At 38.9% G+C, this 21,814-nt stretch overlaps 1 protein-coding gene and 1 non-coding gene across 6 annotated transcripts; both read left to right on the top strand.

Moving 5' to 3' along the window:
• The first annotated feature begins 4,206 nt into the window (after positions 1–4,206).
• LOC148875666 (equilibrative nucleotide transporter 3-like) lies at positions 4,207–21,364 on the top strand. Of its 5 annotated transcripts, XM_088966235.1 has the most exons (11): positions 4,207–5,032; positions 5,186–5,260; positions 6,182–6,246; positions 6,365–6,469; positions 13,323–13,478; positions 13,626–13,769; positions 13,887–13,992; positions 15,850–16,022; positions 19,874–20,034; positions 20,507–20,765; positions 20,943–21,364. In XM_088966235.1, the coding sequence occupies exons 3-11, from the start codon at positions 6,205–6,207 to the stop codon at positions 21,048–21,050; spliced, it is 1,254 nt and encodes a 417-aa protein (XP_088822361.1). In that variant the 5' UTR covers positions 4,207–5,032; positions 5,186–5,260; positions 6,182–6,204; the 3' UTR covers positions 21,051–21,364. The 5 variants fall into 5 exon arrangements, with proteins under 5 accessions (XP_088822361.1, XP_088822362.1, XP_088822364.1 ...); XM_088966236.1 differs by lacking the exon at positions 4,207–5,032 and having other exon boundaries at positions 5,110–5,260; XM_088966238.1 differs by lacking the exons at positions 4,207–5,032; positions 5,186–5,260 and adding an exon at positions 5,287–5,429.
• LOC148875667 (U6 spliceosomal RNA) lies at positions 14,062–14,161 on the top strand. Its single transcript, XR_016106283.1, has one exon. It is a non-coding gene; the product is annotated as a U6 spliceosomal RNA (small nuclear RNA).
• Positions 21,365–21,814: the final 450 nt, after the last annotated feature.

Raw genomic sequence — 21,814 nt, forward strand, 5'->3', positions numbered from 1 at the left:
AATGTAAAAATGTTCATGGAACATGTAACCCGTATGGGTGTTGTAGAATCATTTGATTCACATGGTTAGTGGGAGTATCTTTTGTTAGCATAAAGACAATTGTTGTTCCCATATAATATAATTTGTGTTTCATTTGTTCTACATCAAATTATCTGCTCTTCCACTATAAAGATTCTTGTGGGTTGTGAATAGCAGAAATCTAAGGGACCATACAGGCGAAAGAAATGTGATTAATCACCACATCATACGGATCATTCCACATTCAGGTCATGGACTATGGAGGATGTGGATGTCAATACAATGACCATGAAACGACATTACATTGTTAGTGAGATATAATGATCTTTGTGATCTTGTATTGACGGTCTCATTTGTCTCAGTCCGGTTTAATATTAAGAATGTCGTAATAATAATAATAATAATAATAATAATAATAATAATAATAATAATAATAATAATAATAATAATATATCATGAAATAATGCACTAATTCATAAATCTTTGTAAGACCAAGTTGGAGATTGTTAGAATAATTCTTTTTGTTTTAATGGTCTTGCAAAGAAACGTTCAAAACATTTATTCTTTTGTTTTAATGGGCTTGCAATGGACCACTTAATTCCAATACATTCACATGGCACTCAAAGCCATGAACGTGTTACCTTGATGGGAAGGTAACCGTTCCTTGAGATGGCTATAAAAGGGAGGGTCCCCAACCTCGTGCAATCTATCCCAATCCGTAGAGAGGCTCTCCTATCAAGCGGATAGTTGAAATGGGGTTGAAGTGATCTCTCAAATAGTTGGATCAACTATGGCTTCTTCAAGATCACCGGTTTTAGGTATGGATTATTTTTCGTTATCTCAAGAGCAAAGGTTGATATTAGTTTAACAAGACCTAGATATGTTTCTTCTTCCTCGTAGACTAGCCAGAAAATGCAACCACTTCCTTGTCGGCTTGTCCAAGCTCACCTGTCGTCTCTCCACCATTATAAATGTCGTCCGCAAGCTTCCTCTTGAACTCTGTTGCCAAGAGAACAAATCTACATCCTTGTTTCTGAAAGAATGGTAAGATCCATCATATGGACACCAAAAGGTTGCGGAATGGGTGGGCGAATTTCAAAAATTTCTTTCCATTCTTCCAACTAGGAACTATATTCCCTCAATTTAGAATACAATATTCAAGGATCTAACTTGAATCAAAACCGAACCATATCTAAACTACAAGAGAAGGTAATGGATATACCAGATCCGGAGAAGCAGTATCTCCCAACGTTGGTGTTCACGCCCAAAGAAAGTCCCAAGAACTGCTCCCACTGAAGATGACACAACGATGATGGAGCAGAACCAGCAGTGTTCGTCCCACGAACTAGGTTCTTCTGAAGAACTTGATGAAAGCAGAGAGCACCACACAAAATCAAGAACTTTTCTTGATCCTCCCTCACAGAGAACTCGAACTTGTAGTAGATGGCGATGACTGCTGGAGGAGAAGGCTAGAGAAGAAGATGGCGAACTGCTTTCTCTTCTCTAGGGTTTCTGAGATCCTATCTCAAGAATGCAGAGTAATCTGCGATAACCCTTTCGATCGAGTTCTTGTAATTCGAATTGGGTTTTCTCCTCATTTCTTTGTGATTAAGAAACCTCCTAATCTCATTAGGAGTTATCCTAATCCAAATTTGTATTTGGATAAGGAGTCTTCTTAATCCTATCTACAGATTAGATTAGCCCACTCCTGATCTTATCAGGAGATTACCAGATTCAAATCTTATTTGAATTTGGTCTCCATGAGTGGATAGGGTTAAGACCCAATCCTTTTTGGCTTAACCTATTCTCAGACCGCCCTTTTAAGTGAATGATCAAATCAGCGCAGTTTGAAATGGGCTTTAGGCCCAATATGTATTAAGTGCTCAATAGGCTTTCAAACTACTGCCCAGTTGGGCTTCTTTGTATGGCGTGGGACCCAAGCATTGATCTACACATCAGTTACATGGATTTGGCCCAGCCTTTGTTACAAGGCCTACCCGAATTCACTGGAAAACCCAGTGAACCCCTTGAACCCATCACATAGACTCTATGGGCCCAACACTTACATTAAGTGGTCACTGGGTCAAGCCATCTTATAAAAACCTAGGGACTATGGACAGATGCAAGATTAGCCCATCAGGTATAACTCTAAATGGCCTTACACTCAACCTCTCAGCCCATAATGATCAAACACTGCCCGACAAGAGAGGACCTCTCCCTCGGCTGCAAGGAATAGTGTCGCACTCTCTGCTCATATGGATCTCGGGAATTAAAACCATTTGCGAACATTTTGAAACCGTACATATCTATATATCATATATATAAATTTTGCAAAACAAAATTCCAACGATTGAAATCAACTGCCGGCAGTTTGGTTTCCATCAGAGAGAGTGCATCACCGATCATTACCTTTGTTCGACAAAGGGGCTAATCGTGTCACTATGATCACCCACTTAGATGAATTCTTAGACTGTCCCAACATACTCAATTTTTTACCCCCGCTAAGGATTTCACTGATTGGCATATCAAAGACAGCCCAATCCGACACCCAGTGCAATATCATAATCGAGTCTAGAGGTTAGGTATAACTTTCCAATTTTGCCCATCAATCTCCAAGGTCCAGGGCAATACTTGAAATCTGGTCCGATTCAAAGATTCAAATAATTCTACACTGCATGTGATTTGGGTCTCACCCTGGCTGTTGAGACAAGCCACCCCAACATTTGGCAGCACACTAGTGTCAGCATTGGCAAGATAAATCTCCCCAGACTTATCCAACGGCTTTGAACATTCTAAACTAACACGAGTCTCATTAAGTGTCCAGTTTAAGGGTCTTACACAGAAACATACCACATAACATGAATCAAACATGCACTTTATTCATTTACACTAAATGTCAAAAGTACATCAAAACTTATTGGATCTAAAGGCATACAAAACTGTCTAATAGTTTCTTCTGCCACGTCCACACTACCCTGTTTCTCTTTGCATTTGTTTTATTCTCCTGGATTGAGTAAACATGGGAATTGATGTCTCACCCAACTGCTAACTAGTTGAATCTGTACTCACCCACACTTGATTTCAAGAATGCTAAGGAAGAAGAGAAATATGTGGAACACGGACTCCACAATTTTCTCTGTATGCATCTGCCTGAGATCATGCCCTCCATAAATTGTTTCTACTCTTCTACAAACTAAATAGAGTAAAGCAGTAAAGCACAAGAAAAACAATTTGAGAGTTCATATGAATCAATTTGTGTTTTTATTGACTTAAAAAGTAATGGCTCTATATTATTATTGTTTTTCTAACTCTAAAAGATAATGGAGTAAGGAGGACACTAAAACTGCAACTATGGCTTCAAAGTCTAAACCATATCATTCTTTCCTAGCCACTATCTCAATTCCAAACAGTTTCTACAACTACATCAGATTCATTGTTTGGTGAGTATTAGCCTCTTTGTTCCCGATACAAGTTTTAGATTTGAAGTCCAAAGTAAAGATAATGATTTTGTTATAACTTTGCCATGTCATCTCTAACAAGAGACAAAGAGCCATCTTCTAGTTTGTCAAGTCACCATTTTACTAAGGATATACACCATATCGTGTTTATTTTTTTGGTTCTTTACTCATAAAATCTCCTTTGCATAGCAAACTAGTCGAATTTTCCATTGGGTTTAGTATTGATTACAATGACTAACTGAACAGTTCCCGTTGACTTTATCAATTATCACCGGTGGTTTAGTAGCCATTGTTGTAGCTAGCTTGTGCTTATTCATTTACAAAAATGAAGGAAATTGGGAGATGTTGCTTAGACAAATATGGTATTTTATGATTTTTTTAAATGATGCCTTAGTGGTAATTTTGTAAATGTATACGTTTTTTGTCTAGGTCAATGACGAACTGGAAAGACTTCTGTATTTTCATTCACCTAATCTCTCCCACTCAAAATCCAAAAAATTGCTTCCGCAATAAAACTTATCCAATCACTAATACAAGTTTTTTTTTTTACAAAATTAATGAATTCACATTTGCGCCCCACAGCATATCCTACCCGTGTATTGGGAACATCTCCCGCTGAGATGTGCATGTGGGGCGCCCTCTGTGATCTCGCAATTGGGCAAAGCAACGTTCGTCTTCCTCTAACCAATCACCACAATAGCAACAATGGGATCCACAGTGCTTTTCTTCTACACTGATCGAGCCATCAAACCTTCTTGGGAACCACGTTTGCTTGCACATACAGAGCAACCCCAACTCCGTCTCTCTCAACCCTTTTCTTTATTTCCTTTTCAGCTTTTTGAACTCTCGTCTTTATAAATCCTTGAAGGATACCCACATCCTATTCATCATCTGTCGTGATCAAAATGCGCCGAAGATTAGTTACCAGATTTTTTTTTTCTACAGTCCATGAAGCTCAAATACCTCTTATTGCCTACCCTCTTATGTTTTTTCTAGTTCTTTTACTCGTAGCCATGGCGATTCAGCTATTTGATCTCGGGTTCGACTGGGTTTCCGAGTTATTGAGCTCAATTCGATTGGATGGTCTGGTTTTGGCCATCCTACTCTTCTCTTGGGCATCTATTGGGTGAAACGGCCCAGCCAGAGTTCCCTACTACTACTAGACTTCGCTTGCTATGAGCGGAAGGTGTCGGTTGGGTCATCCTTGAGAACGCCACATTGAAGGAGTGTCTGTCACTGACTCACTGTCACACTACAATGATGTTAGCGGGCGTTAAGAAAAATACACGCATCACGTTCACACCAAACGATGAAGTGAGCTTGAATCTGCTAAGAATTAACAAACAACGCTAGGCACTTCCCAGTTTTCTGTCACCTGTCCTCGACACAAGTGTTTCCCCTCTAACCTCTTACAAAGGCATCGTAATTTTGCCAAGAGTCAGGATTGATTGTTAGTGTTAGGTAACAAGTCCCTTCAGGCTGATGGTCGAGATTGTTTGGTTCAAGTTCATTCTGCACTCTGCAGTGCAGAATATTCGATGAGGACCACTTGTTTGGTTAGTAACTATGCTTGCGTCAGATGAATGTCGTTAGTCCTTGTTTATTTTTTTCTTGGTTTTCCTTGCTTTTGCGTTTTCGGTACCCAAAGTGAAAAAAGAGAGAATCTGTTGACTTTTCTTCGACGGCTTTTTAAACTCTTCTTTTTGCAGTCAATCTCAATGAACAAAGAGATTCTGGAATCCCACAATAGCCATGAATCTCCACAGCCATCAATCCTTTGAAAAGTAAGTCCACTCCTTATCTTCTCTTCCCTTTTCTTCTATTGATAAGATTGGTCTTTCTCTTTATTTTCTCAATGATGAGTCAATTTTCACTTTTGTTAGCTTTTGCTTATACTAAATGACATTTCTTTCTGCAAGAAATCATGCCATTCTCAGTTGTTTGTAGACCAAGGTTTGCTCCAATGCTATCTGATGTTCTGTGCATTTTTCTGTTTAGAGAGTGAATACTTCTATAATTGGTTCACGTACTAGAGTACTGCAGCTTGATGGGCTCTTATTTGTTTTGTATTGCATATTCTGTTCTTGCTAGGCCCTGATAATGTAGCCAGATTGAGCGCTCTCTCTCTCTCTCTCTCTCTCTCTCTCTCTCTCTCTCTCTCTCCCGTTAGGTCTAAGTTTGACATGTGTATCATTTTTTATTGCTGATTATAAAATGCTTTCTTAACAGCCGAATTAGTTATTTAAATTTTATTATAGCATTAAATGCAGCACATATGAAATAGGTTTACGGAACAATAATTTCTCCACCTAGGGGTGGACTGAATCATAAAAACATATTATATCCAGTTTATGGTCACGGTTCTGTGAATCTATTATATTTATTTGCTCCCTCAATTAACTCCTTTTTTTTTTTTTATTATGAAATGGGCTTTCAGATTCAAGCTATGTTATGGTGTGCCAGGTTGTGTTCTTATTGATGTCATCTTGGTTAGGATTCTATGTTAGATTTGTGGTGGAGAGTATTGAGAGACTTCATCTAACCATGTATAGATTCTACTTAAAAGTTTAACCTAAACTCCACAAACATTATTCATATCTCTTTTCTAGACCAAGGTGGTTTTCTTTCTCAGAGTTCTCACTTCTCAGTGAGTTCTAATATGATGTACTCTGAACTCTGAAGCCAATGAATCTGTTTTTATGCAGGGGCTGCTTGAAGAGGGATAAACATGCCTACAACTGATGGAAGCAAAACTCCAGTCACACTTCAGGTTTATGATCTATGTTTTTTAATTTCTTTACATAGGGGACGGTGAAATTTTATTGTTGGAGATAAATTATCAATTTCTTGAAACAAAATTTCTGATACGGTTCTGCTATGATCATCAGGGGAAGAAAACTGCAATCATAGTATGCTGGCTTCTTGGAAATGGGTCCCTCCTTGCATGGAACAGTATGTTGACGATAGAAGATTACTATGAATACTTGTTTCCGGTAAATGATCAACAAACTTCTCATTTTGTATTTTCTTTATGGTTTATACTCTGCTTTGACGCATCTGATTTCATGCTTCTGAGTTCTGACTGTATACCATCACTTTTCAATGTTAACAAACATAACTTGTATGAGTACATTGTTTGGCTTTGATCTTGTTAGGGGATTTCTCCTAACTCTCCTTAGAAAAGTGGACTCTACAGTCTACACATGGTTACGGATTTTGGTTAGAAAGTGGTTAGCTGGAACTGCATGAAATTTTGGCCCATAGAAAATGCTTAACTGGATTGGGTCTAAGTCAAACTGAAACAGAAAACTAGTGGGTTAGCCTGCTATTGGTCGGAGATAGGTTGGGTGGAACTGCATCAAATTTTGGTCAGGTGAAAAATGTTTAATTGGATTAAGTCTATTCAACCTGAAATAGAAACTTGGGAACTAGTCTTTCCACTTTCCTCTTCTTTTTGGAAAGCTGGTCCGGGCAAGATATGGATCCCTCCAAGCCCAAAACAGAACCAGGATTAATTTGGTGCCTTTACCCACTGAATAAAAGCAAAGGAATAGAGCAGTTTTTGACAGTTCGACTGGCCAGGTCAAGAATTTCCCCCTTCTGGATGGCCAACAATATTGACTTCCTTATTGGTCAAGATCTCAATCACCTTAGCTAGAAATGATTTTAATTTATCATCAATGCTTATCTTCATTGGATAAATGTATTTTGTACTTAAGTTCATCCCTTGCAAATAAGTTTGGCCTCAATATGTGAATAAAGTACATAGCAAACTTTTATAGTGCCTCTGAATTCACTTAATATCTAAGAAACCCACATGACAATTGTTAGATGTCATAGATTTTATTGTTCAATGTCATCCATAGCTTTTGAAAAGTGATTGGTTCACTGCTAAACGAGTCTTTATATTGTTCTCAAAATGCCAAGGCAAACCTAGGCTATAGAGCAGTCCAAACACTTCTGCATAGTCAAGAAGCTTGTCAATTGTCTATAGCTTCCTAGGTTATGGTCCAATTACATACCTAGATATGAAAGGATTATATTATACTATACATCTAATTCTAAATAGCTACTCATGTATCACAAAAGATGTATGTTATTATGAATGATTCTTAGTTGAGTTATTAATGTTCTATAAATCACTTATGTCATATGAAGGTTCCCTAAACTGTAACTTGCCCAGGTGGAGTTTCTTGGTGACTCTTGACAGTGTAGCTGGCTAGAGATAGGTGGAAGAAGAGAGAAGAGAAAAGAAGAGAAGAGAGGAGAGAAGAGAGAAGGTTTGCAATGTAACAGTCCTGGCGGCGCCAGTGTTTATTTTACAATAACAGACATAACAGAAAAAAAAAACGAAATAAAAAACACTTTAATTAGACAAACAGGCCCTAACAACTGCAACTAAGTTATTTTAGCATTATTCCAACACTCCCCCTCAAGTTGGAGCATAGATGTCAATCATGCCCAACTTGTCACACAAATCTTTGTGCCGCACATGATGAAGACCTTTGGTGAAGATATCTGCAAGTTGCTCTTCCGAGTTGACATATGGTTTGCACACTTCTCCACTTTCAAGTTTCCCTCTGATAAAATGCTTGTCCACTTCAATGTATTTCATCCTATCATGCAAAACTGGATTAGCAGCAATATCGATGGCTGCTTTATTGTCACAGTAGAGTGACGTAGGATTGCTTACTACGAAACCTAGTTTACCTAACAGATTTCTTATCCACATGATTTCCGCAACCCCATGAGCCATTGCTCTATACTCTGCTTCAGCACTGGATCTAGCCACCACACTTTGTTTTTTGCTTCTCCATGTGACAAGGTTTCCTCCTACAAAGGCACAGTAACCACTGGTAGACTTTCGGTCATTGACTGCTCCTACCCAATCTGCATCAGTATATACTTCCACTTTTAAGTGACTGTGTTTTTGAACAACAAACCAGCTCCAGGAAACTTCTTGAGATATCTCAAGATCCTCTTTGCAGCCTCAAAGTGAGTTGTCATCGGGCTGTGCATGAATTGACTAAGGACACCCACTGCATAGGCGATATCAGGCCTGGTCATAGACAAATACAGAAGTCTCCCCACGAGTCTCTAGAACATCTTTACATCTTTCAAAAACTCTCCCTGACTGTCTCGCAGATGGTGATTAGGTTCAATAGGTGAATCAGACGGTTTTACCCCCAACTTGCCTGTATCTTCTAGTAGATCTAGTACATACTTCCGTTGGGAAATAAAGATGCCCTTGTGAGAGCGGGCAACTTCAATTCCAAGAAAGTATCGTAAGGGGCCTAGATCCTTCACCTCAAATTTAGTGGCTAAGAATTTTTTGTCTCTGGATTTCAGCCTCCCAATCTCCTGTGATCACTATGTCATCCACATACACAATAAGAACTGCAATTTTACCTTCACCTCTTTTTACAAACAAGGTATGATCTGACTGGCATTGTTTGAATCCCATTTGTTGGACTGCTACATGGAACTTATTAAACCAAGCCCGAGGTGATTGCTTCAATCCATATAGGGACTTTTTCAACTTGCACACCTTTTGTTCACTGCCTTTGGCACAGAACCCTGGGGGTTGGGTCATGTACACCTCCTCTTCCAAGTCACCATTCAAGAAGGCATTCTTGATATCCAATTGGTGAAGATCCCAGTCAAGATTTGCTGCCAAGGAAAGGAGAATCCGGATGGAGTCCATCTTCGCTACAGGAGCAAAAGTCTCTGCATAGTCCACTCCATATACCTATGTGAAGCCTCTTGCTACCAGTCTAGCCTTGTACCTTTCAACAGTTCCATCAGCTTTGTGTTTCACTGTGAACACCCACTTGCACCCCACTGGTTCCTTCCCTTCAGGAAGATCTACCAACTCCCACGTTCCATTTTTGTGTAAGGCATCAATTTCTTCCTGCATTGCATTTGTCCATTCAGGTTTTGACAAAGCTTCTACCACGGTCTTAGGGATGGGAACACTATCCACAGAGGAGAGGAAGGCACGGTACGGAGGTGAAACATGCTCATAGGACACAAAGTTAGAGATAGGATGATTAGTGGTACAAGATCTAACACTCTTTCTCTTAGCAATAGGAATATTAAGATCATTGGGGACATGTGAATCAACATTTAAAGGAGCAATGGGAGCAAGTGTACCTAGCTGATGAGACGGATCTGCCTCGGGTGAATCCGATGATGTTGGTTGCATAGTGTCCGGCTCCACGACTCTTGAACTCTGTTGGCTCTTATGACGAAGATGGAAAACCCAGAACGGAGGAGGATCGAGTAAAGGAGGTAGTTGAATCTGAGTCGTCGCCTGTTTCTCCTCAACCCTACTCTCCCCCTGAGGTGAAACCGAGAAGAACGGTTGACTCTCAAAGAATGAGACATCAATGGAAACATAGTACTTGCGGGCAATGGGATCATAGCAACGATACCCCTTTTGAGATGAGGGGTAACCAATATAAACACAAGGAATAGCCCGAGGGTCAAGTTTACCACGAGTAGGTGATAGGTTGTGGACAAAACAACGACACCCAAAAACACGCATCGGAATGGTGGACAGCGGGGCTGTAGGGAACAGGAGCTGATGTGGGGCTTTATACTCTAGTAGCCGAGAGGGCATGCGATTGATGATATATGTCGCACACAATACCGCATCCATCCAGAACTGTTTTGGCACATTCATATGAATCAGCAAGCCACGAGCAACTTCGAGAAGGTGACGATTTTTTCGTTCAGCCACACCATTTTGTTGGGGTGTCCTAGCACAAGAGCTTCGCTGAAGTGACCCACTCAAAGCAAAGAACTTCGTGAGATCACTATGGAAATATTCCTTTGCATTGTCCGACTGGAAAATATGAATTTCCGTTTGGACCTGAGTGAATACCATGCGTTGAAAATCTTTCACAATTTGTGGCACTTCATCTCGAGATCGCATAGGGTAAACCCAAGTGTATCGAGAATAATCATCAATCAAAGTAACAAAATACTTATAGCCAGCCACAGTAGGTAGAGTAACAGGGCCCCAAACATCAGAATAAACAATATGAAATGGAAATTCAGATTTTTTATTTCTTAAAGGTAAAGAACTTCTACAATGCTTACTCAACTGACAAGTTTGACACTGTAACTGACTCACTGACAAGGACTCAAACAACTTTGGGAACATAACTTTTAACAACTCAAAAGAAAGATGACCTAAACGACTATGCCATAAATAGGCCTGACTCTCACTCGACGAATTTGTGGACTCAGTCGCCACTAGACCAGCATTATTCTCCAATACGTAGAAACCATCCACCATGCTTCCTCTACCAATCGTCTTCCCCGAGGTCAAATCCTGAAACACACATGAAGACGGAAAAAAGGTGACTGAGCAGTTCAAAGAGTGAGTAATAGTACTAATGGACAACAAATTAATAGGTAATTTCGGAACATGCAGGACATTAGGAAGAGTAAGGCCAAGTGGGAGAGATATGGTGCCTCGGCCAGCTATGGTAGAAAAAGAACCATCAGCCAGTCTTACCTTATCTCTCCCAGAGAGAAGGTTATATGTCTAGAACAAATTTGACTTACTGGTCATGTGATTTGAGGCTCCAGAGTCAATAATCCAAGGTGAATCAGTAGTATGAAATGACACATGGAAGGCTGTGGCATTACCTGATGTAGACGCAAATGAGGTAGAAGGAGTAGGCCCAGAATCCACCTGGCGAAGAGTCCTACCATACAATTCCAAATGTTCACGGAAGGAGTTGATAATATCTTCCTTAGGGTCAGAACCGGGATGTCTCTCCTGAGTTACGGAAGGACTAGTCTCTGTTGATGCCAGATTAACTGAGTTATACCTTCTTTGATTCTGCTGGCTTGGTTTCTTGCCCTAATCCGGTGCTGACTTCTTACCCAAATCCTGTGCCCATTTAGGTTTTCCATGGAGATCCCAACATGTATCTTTAGTGTGTCGTGTCTTCTGGCAGTGAATGCACCAAAGCTTGCTTTTATCTTCTGTTTTTTTCTGAGTGTCACCCCTTTTAAAGCCACCTCCGACATTTGTATCTGAATTTCCCCGGACCGCTAGGGCAACTAACTCCCCTTCTACACCATTCATCACACTTCTTCTGCTTTCTTCTGACTGCACCAAGGCATACACCTCCTGGACTGATGGCAAGTCTTTACTACCCAAGATCTGTACCCTGATGGACTCATATGACTGATTCAGCCCTAGGAGAAAGGCGAACATGCGTTGCTGTGATACAAGTGACTTATAGGCCTTTGCATCTTCATCACACTTCCAATTCACATTCTGATAGTGATCAAGTTCTTTCCATATTGATGTCAAATCAGAATAGTACATCGAGAGACTCCTCTCCCCCTGCTTGCAAGTAGAAGATTCAGCTTGTAGCTGATATATCTTGGCATAGTGTCTCTGTTCTGAACAAGTGGACTTCGCTTGTTCCCATATCTCACAAGCAGTTTCAGCCCACATAAAGGTCTTCCTTGTGGCAGCATTGAAACCAAGAGCCAAGACATCACCATACTGTTCTCTTAGTTCCACCTATCATGCTCAGCACTTCCATACTTCAGTTCCTTTACTCTCCCATTGATGTATCCTATTCGCCCCCTAGCAGTGATGTAGAGTTTTATCCCCGTAGACCACTCAAGGTAATTCAGACCATCAAAGGGAATGACAGCCATGGGAAAGCTCATATCCATTCCCCCACTCACTCCATTGTGGCTCCCTGAGATCTCTGAAGTAGCAGAAATCTCAGTCGACATGGTCAATCAGTTACTCAGTCCCACACACCGGACTTAGGACCCCTCCTTACTCCACAAAGCAATGCTCCACTCAGTTCACACCCACACACTCGGGTTTACCAACCAGATTGTGCACAAACAGTACCAAATTCTGGACAAAACTGAGGTAATATTCGGCAGTTTCAGACTTGTACGGTTTTATCAGTCCTCACCTACCAGAATTCCAGAATGGCTAACAGCCACTAATCAGCAGGAGAGATCCTTCTTGCTTATAGTCAACTTAAACCATTGAGAAGACAGGTCAGCATTGACCTATAATTGTCTTAACACATGAATAGGATCACGCGATCCAAGAAAACTACGGTTACACAGGTTCGACAGCATTCAGCCGCCCCAGATTCATAGGGTTTTCACTTGGCCCATGACCAAGGAGAGTGAAGAAGAGAAAAATATAGGGAGAACTGTACCAATCGTAGCTATTCTATAGTCCAGAATCAGATTTCCTTTCTGCTAGTCTGTTCGATTTATTCTTTGGGTTGATCAATCTTCTCTTGACAGTAGGGTTGATCGATCTGTTCTCTTTTAATCAGCATTCCCGCTCTGATACCATCTTGACAGTGTAGCCGGCCAGAGATAGGTGGAAGAGGAGAGAAGAGAAGAGAAGAGAGAAGGTTTGCAATGTAACAGTGCTGGTGGCACCAGTGTTTATTTTACTATATATAGGGCGATAGAAATAACAAGGGAAAAGACCCTTGTGCCCCTGAGTACAATAACAGACAACAGAAAAAAAAAACGAAATAAAAAACACTTTAATTAGACAAACAGGCCCTAACAACTGCAACTAAGTTATTTTAACATTATTCCAACAGTGACAAAGTTTCGTAGTCAGTTTCTGGTCCTGATGAATATAAGCAACAGTCTATATGTACCGTGAACCGATGATCCATTTTATGCTTAGTTGTAAAGAATAACAGAAAAATATATTATATTGTTTGGACTTTGGATGATGCAATTACCATTTTTAAAAGTGTTTTTACATGTTATTTCCTTTTGACTCATCTGACGAAGTTACTACATGTCCTCTTTACTTTGCAGCACTACCACCCTGTGAGGGTGCTTACCCTCATTTATCAACCATTTGCACTTGGAACTGTTGCAATATTAGCATATAATGAAGCAAAGATTAATACAAGAAGACGCAACTTAACTGGATATACCCTTTTCTTCATTAGTTCTCTGTTGGTATTAATTGTAAGTATTACCAGTGTTCTTTTATATTGTTTTTGTCCAACGCCATCTTGAACTTTAAAACCTGGTCTTGGTAGTTCGTACTTAGTATATTTTAATTTTGATATTTTCTTACCAGTCCTGGCTCATTCTTTCCTCTTCTTGTGACAGTTAGATTTAGCTACATCTGGAAAAGGGGGGATTGGGGCTTTTATTGGCATATGTTCCATCAGCTGTTCCTTTGGAGTTGCAGATGCCTTTGTTCAGGGTGGAATGGTTGGAGACCTCTCCTTCATGTGTCCTGAATTCATTCAAGTAGGTGGTCGCAGTAGGCATTTTGTACTTCTGCTAATGTATTTTTATACTTGCTTTAAGTTTAACAAGTCACATTTATACTTTCATGAGTTGTTCACCTGTTAATGTATCTTGCAGTCTTTCTTGGCTGGTTTGGCTGCATCAGGGGCTCTATCCTCAGGTTTGAGGCTAATTACAAAAGCTATCTTCAATAATTCCAAGGATGGTTTTCGGAAGGGTGCAAGTACGTAACATATTGTTCATGGATGTTCTTTTGCCAATGGAGTAAATGTCCAGTTGCTAATTTTTGGGAGTCTCTTCTGAGACATGATAAAATTGGAACAATACAAAGAAGATTAGCATTGGTCCCTGCACAAGAATGACACACAAATCGAGAAATGGGATAATTTTTGAGAAATTATATGGTCTATTCTTTTTGTTATTAATACAGTACTTTTTCATTTTTCTTTTTTGAGAAGTTTTGTACTTGTTCTTGATTGATACTGTTTTAGTGGTGCACCTTACAATACTGAAGTGATTGTAAGGTGAAATTTTGTGAAAATACTAAGTCAATGAATGGAATAGTAAACAGTATGCATATGACCTTCTCTACAAAATTTCTTTTGTGAGATTCCACAAAGAAGGAAGGTTTTAAGGGTTATCTACTTTGTTTTAGTTCAAAGATCTGCTTGGGATGACTTTATAACCTTTTCTGTTTAAATACAGTTTATGCTATTTTATCAGTTGCAGCAAGTTTTTCAAAATCTCTAAGAGTCTCCATATTGTATATTGGAAAAATGGCTTGCATGTTGGCTACTTGAATTCTATTGATTAATTAGCACTTGAGCAGGAAAAATTATAATTAACATTAATAGATGGCTTTTTCTAGCTATCTCTATGATTAATTATCACTTGATTTAGTTAATGATAAAAAAGTCATAGCTAGATTACACAAAGGCTAGTAGTAAAGAATCATTCTTTTTTCTTTTCCTTTCTTTTCCAGTCTGAAATCAGGAGCATTACATATTCACCATCATTTCTGTGTTATCTACTTGCTGCTAACTAAAAAAACTAAAAACAAAGAATAATTATAGTAATATTGAACAGACCATGACTATTAATGAATGAATTCCTGTTCAATTTGGTGAAGAAAAGAACCCAATTTTACCTATCAAAAAAGAAAGACAAAAATCCCAATTTAATTTTGATTATGCATTTCCCCTTCTAAAGGGAACAAAGAAATCATTCTTCCTTAAAGTAGGAGCAGTAATCAACTCTAAAATTATGATGTAATTTGAAGAACTTTTTAGACTTTTAATAAATTAGTCAGCACCACAATTAAGATTTCATTTGATTAATGTTGGTATAGGTCACATCTAATTATCTGTTTCTAAATAATCTGGAAAAGTTTGTTATCGATTATAGCATATTTGTGCATGGTCAAACCGACAATGCTCTGTGCACCTGACTATGTACTTCTGTTTCTTATCTGTTAAATCTGTTAATAGTTTTGTAACAGTGTGCCACGGGGTCATAATAGTCTTTTTATCTTCTCTTCTCTTCTCTCCTCTCTCCTCTCTTCTCTTTCCTTCCTCTTCTATTGCTTTCTATCAAGAAAACAATATCATTTATTTTCACTTCATTTAAAGAGAAAATAAGACTGGCAATGTATCTAATGTTGAAGTGGTGAATGATTGTTAATCTTACTTTTGTTGTTTTGTACAATAATGCTGGTTGGAAAATTTAGTCAACACTAATGATATAAAAAGGCTATTATCCAATGTTGGTCCTATCTATTCAGGTTCTTTGGAGGGGTAGACTGGATACTGACCTGACCATTGGCACTTTTTTGCAGAAAGTGACTGTTCTCATGTTTGAAGGAATCCATATTCTCATGCTTGTCACTTGTCAGCCTGAGATTTTGGCCACAAAGTTAAAACTGGCAAACATGATCAGTCATGATAATTTTACAACATATTACTACTTAAACATTGACCTCAAGAGAAAAATTATCCCTTCTATATGCAATATTTTCTGTATAAACTTTATGCTTGAACTTTCAGAAGGCTTCATTAATTGTGAATATTACTGTCCACTGCAGTGCTATTCTTTGGTATCTCAGCATTTTCTGAGCTGTTATGTGTTCTTCTTTATGCATTCATCTTCCCCAAACTGACAATTGTGAAGTATTATCGTTCAAAGGCAGCCTCAGAAGGATCCAAAACTGTTGCAGCCGATCTTGCTGCTGGGGGTATCCACACACAACCAAGTTTGGTATATATCTTTCACTATCTACTAATACAGTAACATAAATGAAAAAAAAAAGGAAGAATGCAAGAAAAGAATTCAGAAAGGTCGTTAATGGCACAAGAGGCCTTTTGGGATTGTTTTCAGACAAGTGTGATGAAACTGACAGGTTCATCTCAAACTAATCTCACTTCGAAAATGAGAAGATGACTGATGTTCAAGGTGCTGAGGTTAGGGATAAAGCTCTAAGTCTGGGAAAAGATTTTGTTTTGTCTGAATTAAATCCAAGAGGGGAAGGTGAAGGGATAGGAAATCCATCACATGGACGCCCAAGATTGCGGAATAAAGGGGGGCGAATTTCAAAAATTTTCTTTCCCTTCAACTGAGAATCGAATTTCCTATTTAAAAAATCATATTTTCAATGATCATTCTTAAACCATAAACTGAACCAGATCTGAACCAAAAGGAGGAGAGAGAGAGATAATACCTGATACAGAGAAATAATATCTCTCAACGGAGGTGTTCACGCCCAAGGTAGAAACCAAAATCTGCTCCCACTGAAGATGGCGCAGTGCAGGGTGGAGCAGAATCAACAGTGTCCTTCCTAAGAACTTGATTCTTCCCAAGAATCACCTGGACGGCTAGTGAATACTACAACTACCAATCTTTTCTCCAAAAGATTGGAATCAAGATCCGATCTTGATTTCTCCCAAGCAATGGAGATCGAACTGCTATAGGCGGCGGCTGCAGGAAGGAGGCGGCTAGAGAGAATTTGCAGGGTGCAGAATTCTCTCCTTTGTGATCTCAGCTCTGAAGACAAGACTGTTGCTGGTGATTGTGTGTCTAAAGGATGCCGCCCCTCTTCCTTTTATAGAATTAAAGGGATCAGCTCCTAATCCCATTAGGAGTTGCTAACCCAAATCATATCTGGATTAGAAGTCCCTTTAAGATAAGGGATAATCCTTATCTTATCTGTAGATTAGATCAGCCAACTCCTAATCTAATTAGGGAAGTTTCCAAATCTAAATCTCATTTAGATCTTAGACTCTGAGTGGATAGAGTGTGGGCCCAATCCTATCAGCTGATCTTATCTCAGAATTCGCCCCTTAAAGACTAATCAGATCAGCCCAGTTCGAAATGGGCTTAAGGCCCATTTAGGATTATGTATTCATTAAGCCTTCCAAACTGTTGCCCAATTGGGCTTCCTTGTATGGCGTGGGACCCAAACATTGATCTACACATCAGCCACATGGGTTCAGCCCAGCCTTTGTTACAAGGCCTGGCCGAATACACTGTTATGGACAGTGCACCCCCTGAAACCCATCAGATGGGCTCTATGGGCCCAACACTTACCCTAAGTGGTCCCTGGGCCAAGCCACCTTGTAACACCCAGGGACTGTGGGCAGATGCAAGATTAGCCCATCAGGTATTATCCTCAATGGCCTTACACTTAACCTCTCAGCCCATAATGATCATACACTGCCCGACAAGAGAGGACCTCTCCCTCGACTGCAAGGAACAGTGTTGCACTCTCTCAAATATGGATCCCGGGAATTAAAACCTTTTGCAAACATTTCGAAACCATAATAATATATATATATATACTTTTATATCTCATATAAAATATATTTTGCAAAACAAATCTCAACGATTGAAATTGGCTGCCGACAGTCTTGGTTTCCATCAGTGAGAGTGCATCTCCAATCATTACCTTTGTCCGACAAAGGGGCTGATCCTGTCACTATGATCACCCACTCAGATGAATTCTCAGACTGTCCCAACATACCCAGGTTTTGACCCCCGCTAAGGATCTCACTGATTGGTATATCAAAGACAGCCCAATCCGACACCTAGTGCAGTATCATAATCGAGTCTAGGAGTCAGGTGTAACTTTTCAGTTTTGCCCATCAATCTCCAAGGTCCAGGGCAATATTGGAAATCTACTCCAGTTCAAAGATTCAATTAATCCCACACTGTATGTGCCTAGGGTCTCACCCCGGTAGCTGAGACAAGCCACCCCAACCGACTTGGTGGCACCACAGTGTCAGCCTTGTCAGGATAGGTCTCCCCAGACCGACCCACTGGCTGTGAACATTCTAAACCAACACGAGTCTCATTAAGTGTCCAGTTTAAGGGTATTACACAGAAACATACCAAGGGAACATGAATCAAATATGCACTTTTATTCATTTACAATAAACTCATAAATTACATCAATTTGATTGAAGCTAAGGGCATACAAAACTGTCTAACAGAAGGAGTGTCAGTAGAAAGAGATATCACAACATCAGAAGGTAGGGGGGCTTCTAAGTTGCAGCCAATGTTATCAAAGTCTTATGATTTATGATGCGATTCACAATTTGAATCATGAATCCCAAGGTTTTGATTTAAATTTTATGTTTGAATCCTTTTTTGCAAAAATCTTAGAATTTTTGTTTGAATCCTACGTTTTGATTCATAAATCTTATGATTTATATGATCCCTACGATTCATTGTGATTCAAATAAATTCAATAAAAAATTAGTTTTCTACTTTGTCATTTTTCTGTTCGTATTTAGTTTTATCAAGGGAGACTTGTTTTAAAACCTTCACTAGAAATGATTTATTTCACTATTTAAGACCATCATTGAGTTTATTTTGCATCATATTATGTTAAAGAGCCATTGTATGCTAATTTATTTGACTTTCAAGTCAAACTTGATTATATCACCTTGGGCTTCTATTGTATAAGTGGTAAATTCTATTGTTTTAGGTACATATATGGTAGATATGGATTAAAAATAGGATAAAATAAATTTTCTATATATATTTAAGTCTTTTAGTATATCTGTACTTAAATTTTTGACAAGTTTGTGAAAATAGAAATAATCTTACAATTTACGATATGATTCATGATTCAATTCGATTCAATTTTCTCTACGATTTATGATACGATTGCGATTTTCAAAACATTGGTTGCAGCAGTTGATGAAAGGAGGAAGTTGAGTGAAAGTTTGGAGGAGGTGGGGTCCAGGGAGTTGTTTGTGGAGTTATTGTTTTCAGAAGTAATAATTGGAAAACTGGGGACAGATTTGGGCAGATTGAGAACAGAAGTAGAAAAGGAGTGCTGGGTAAGAGCGGATACTTCCAAAGCTAAAGATCCAGTGGCTTAAAAAAATTGAAGGGATGAACAATGGGCAGTTGATTCATATTACCAAGGTTTTTTCCAGGTTGAAAGATGGCCTCATTGGAGCAGGTCTGAGTAGAAAGTTTAAGAGAATGTATAGCAGAAAAAGATTGAAAGTCAAGAATTGTGCGGATAGAGTGGATTTTGGAAAGACAACCACAAGTCAGACCCATACTGGTTTGAACTTTGAAGTTGAGCCCTAATCCTGATATCCATAAGACAATGTCAAGGGAAAGAAATAGGAAAATGAGGAGGTGGTTGTGGATCGACTTAGAAAGAGGAAAAAAGGTTGGGTTAGAGAAGATAGTGGAAACCAAACTTCAAGTAAGAAAGCTGTTGGGGATTTCGTTTATAGGAGAGTAAGATTTTGCAAGAAAAGTGTTTTGGGAATTAAAGAGGAAGTCTTCTGATGGAGGAAAGATCCGTTGCAGATCTTTGATGAGCACAGGGTGATGCTGGGTTGTGTTTGGCTTAGGTAGGGAGCAGCTTTGTGTTCTTTTAGGGGAGCAGGCATAAGCTGTTTTGATTTGTAAGGAATTAGGAAAGGGAAAGTTCTTTGCAGTGCAAGGATTTGGAAGGGTTTGATTTTCGTTTCTTTTTTGGTTTATTCGTTACCTTTATTTGTACTTCCTTTATTTTTTATTTATTTTCAAGGAAAAGGAAGAATGCAAGATTTCCGTAGTTTCTATTTAAGGTTTTGGAATTTCTGCAGGATGAAGAAGATCCCAAACAACTAGAGCGTCTTAGCAATAAACAGTTGTTTTTTCAGAACATTGACTATGCAGTTGACATATTTTTGATATATGTTCTTACATTGTCAATTTTCCCTGGCTTCATATCTGAGGATACTGGATCACACAATTTGGGTTCCTGGTAAGTGTTCATTTACCATGATACAAACCATTTGTTTCACTTAATATTTTGTCACAATATATGATTTTTATTTTCGTAGTCCACAAATTTCTCATTTCTTTTAGTAATTCCTAGACAAGTTACTTCATGTTTGTATGTTTTGGCTCAAGTACTGAACCTGAATCTCTGGATTGAGAGTGGAAAATGATCTGCACCATCAGTTGCAGTTTGATAATTCTGCTTTTCAAAATTGTGTTAAGATCAAAGCTCATATTGACACGCCATTCCATGCCTTTAGTTTCTTGAATAATGAGGGAACCAGTGGAATAAAAAATAAAATGTAATCAGGGAAATTGTATTCCTGAAGATTTTTAACAAAATGAAAACACATTAGCAATAATTTTAGAAACAAAATTCCACCTTACTGTATGTTAGTAGAAACCAGTTTTCTTTTTCCATGTAAATTGTCTGAATTCTTATGGCCTTCTTTCAGGTATATACTTGTTTTAATTGCATCCTACAATGTGTGGGATCTGATTGCAAGATACATCCCCCTAATAAAATGCCTGACCTTAACATCACGAAAGGGCCTAATGAATGCAACTCTATCTCGTTTCTTATTCATCCCTGCTTTCTACTTCACGGCTAAGAATGGAGACCAAGGCTGGATGATCATGCTCACGTCACTCTTGGGATTGACCAATGGTTACCTCACCGTCTGTGTCCTTACTGCAGCACCAAAAGGTTACAAGGTCAGCTAACTTGCATGCTTTTCAACTGAGAAAAAAAAAAAAAAAAAAACCAAACTGGTTAACTTTTGTATTTCTTAACCCAAAAGGTTACAAGGTTATTTGAGGATCTTGTTGTTTAGTGTTTTTTTTTTTTTTTAATTTTCCCTAATTGGGGGTTATGGAGTTTTGGTTTTGTAGGGACCAGAACAAAACGCCTTGGGGAACTTGCTTGTATTGTGTCTACTAGGAGGTTTGTTTGCAGGGGTAACGCTTGATTGGTTATGGCGAATAGGAAAACCATGGTGAACTTGACCTTGCCTTACAGTACTATATAAAGTCTTTCTTGCTCGTAATTGTCATGAAAGCATTTACCTTTTTTTTCACTTTATTAAATGGTTCAAGATTGGCGCTGAGTGCTGAGACAATTGGAATCATCCCCTGGAGTTGGGAATTAAATGGTCGACTGTTCCTCCTATTATACTGTTTACTTTGTATTCTCTGGAGACTGGGATGGTCCAGCATCCTATGGTGCCTGAGTAAATTTTAAGTAAAATTAGTGGAACAGTGTGTAACTTGTCGATCACAAAAAGAAAAGGTCATTCTGTTTATTTTTCTTTGAATTGCTAGGTGGTTTTGACATGTAATCTGCTATTACCATTTCTCATACAGCTGACCTGATCAGTTGATTACATTAACAGGTATGAAACAAAGAGTTTATGTGGGCTGGCCATGGAGCCAGATTGCATGTTTGAAAGGAACCACCAAGCTTTTTCGGTGGGTGGTCTACGATTAAAACAAGATAATATGAAAATTACAGGTGCCTAGCTAAAAAGAAAACAAGAATAGGCTTGCCTAAGTCAATATAGCGATGATGTATGTATGCCGTCAACGCAACTACCATTTGATGATATATGTCTGCCCTCAATGGTAAACCTGGACCTGCAGTATTGAAGGTGTGGCATTGACCATAAAAGCTTTTAGCTTTTGGCTTGGTGGCAACGATCAAATTAACCATTCCCAGCATTATCTTCTATCTTATTTCGTGTTCATCTTGACTTGTGTTGCTTCTC

This window comes from Nelumbo lutea, chromosome 1 (assembly GCF_056320005.1).
Source record: "Nelumbo lutea isolate HS-2025 chromosome 1, American lotus-T2T, whole genome shotgun sequence".
In the NCBI taxonomy this organism is placed as follows: domain Eukaryota; kingdom Viridiplantae; phylum Streptophyta; class Magnoliopsida; order Proteales; family Nelumbonaceae; genus Nelumbo; species Nelumbo lutea.

Excerpts from the sequence above, each read along its gene's own strand:
- LOC148875666 (XM_088966235.1), top strand. The coding sequence starts at position 6,205 with ATGCCTACAACTGATGGAAGCAAAACTCCAGTCACACTTCAG. Across the intron at positions 13,479-13,625 it reads GTTCTCTGTTGGTATTAATT|TTAGATTTAGCTACATCTGG; the intron begins GTAAGTATTACC and ends TTCTTGTGACAG. Across the intron at positions 16,023-19,873 it reads TCCACACACAACCAAGTTTG|GATGAAGAAGATCCCAAACA; the intron begins GTATATATCTTT and ends GAATTTCTGCAG.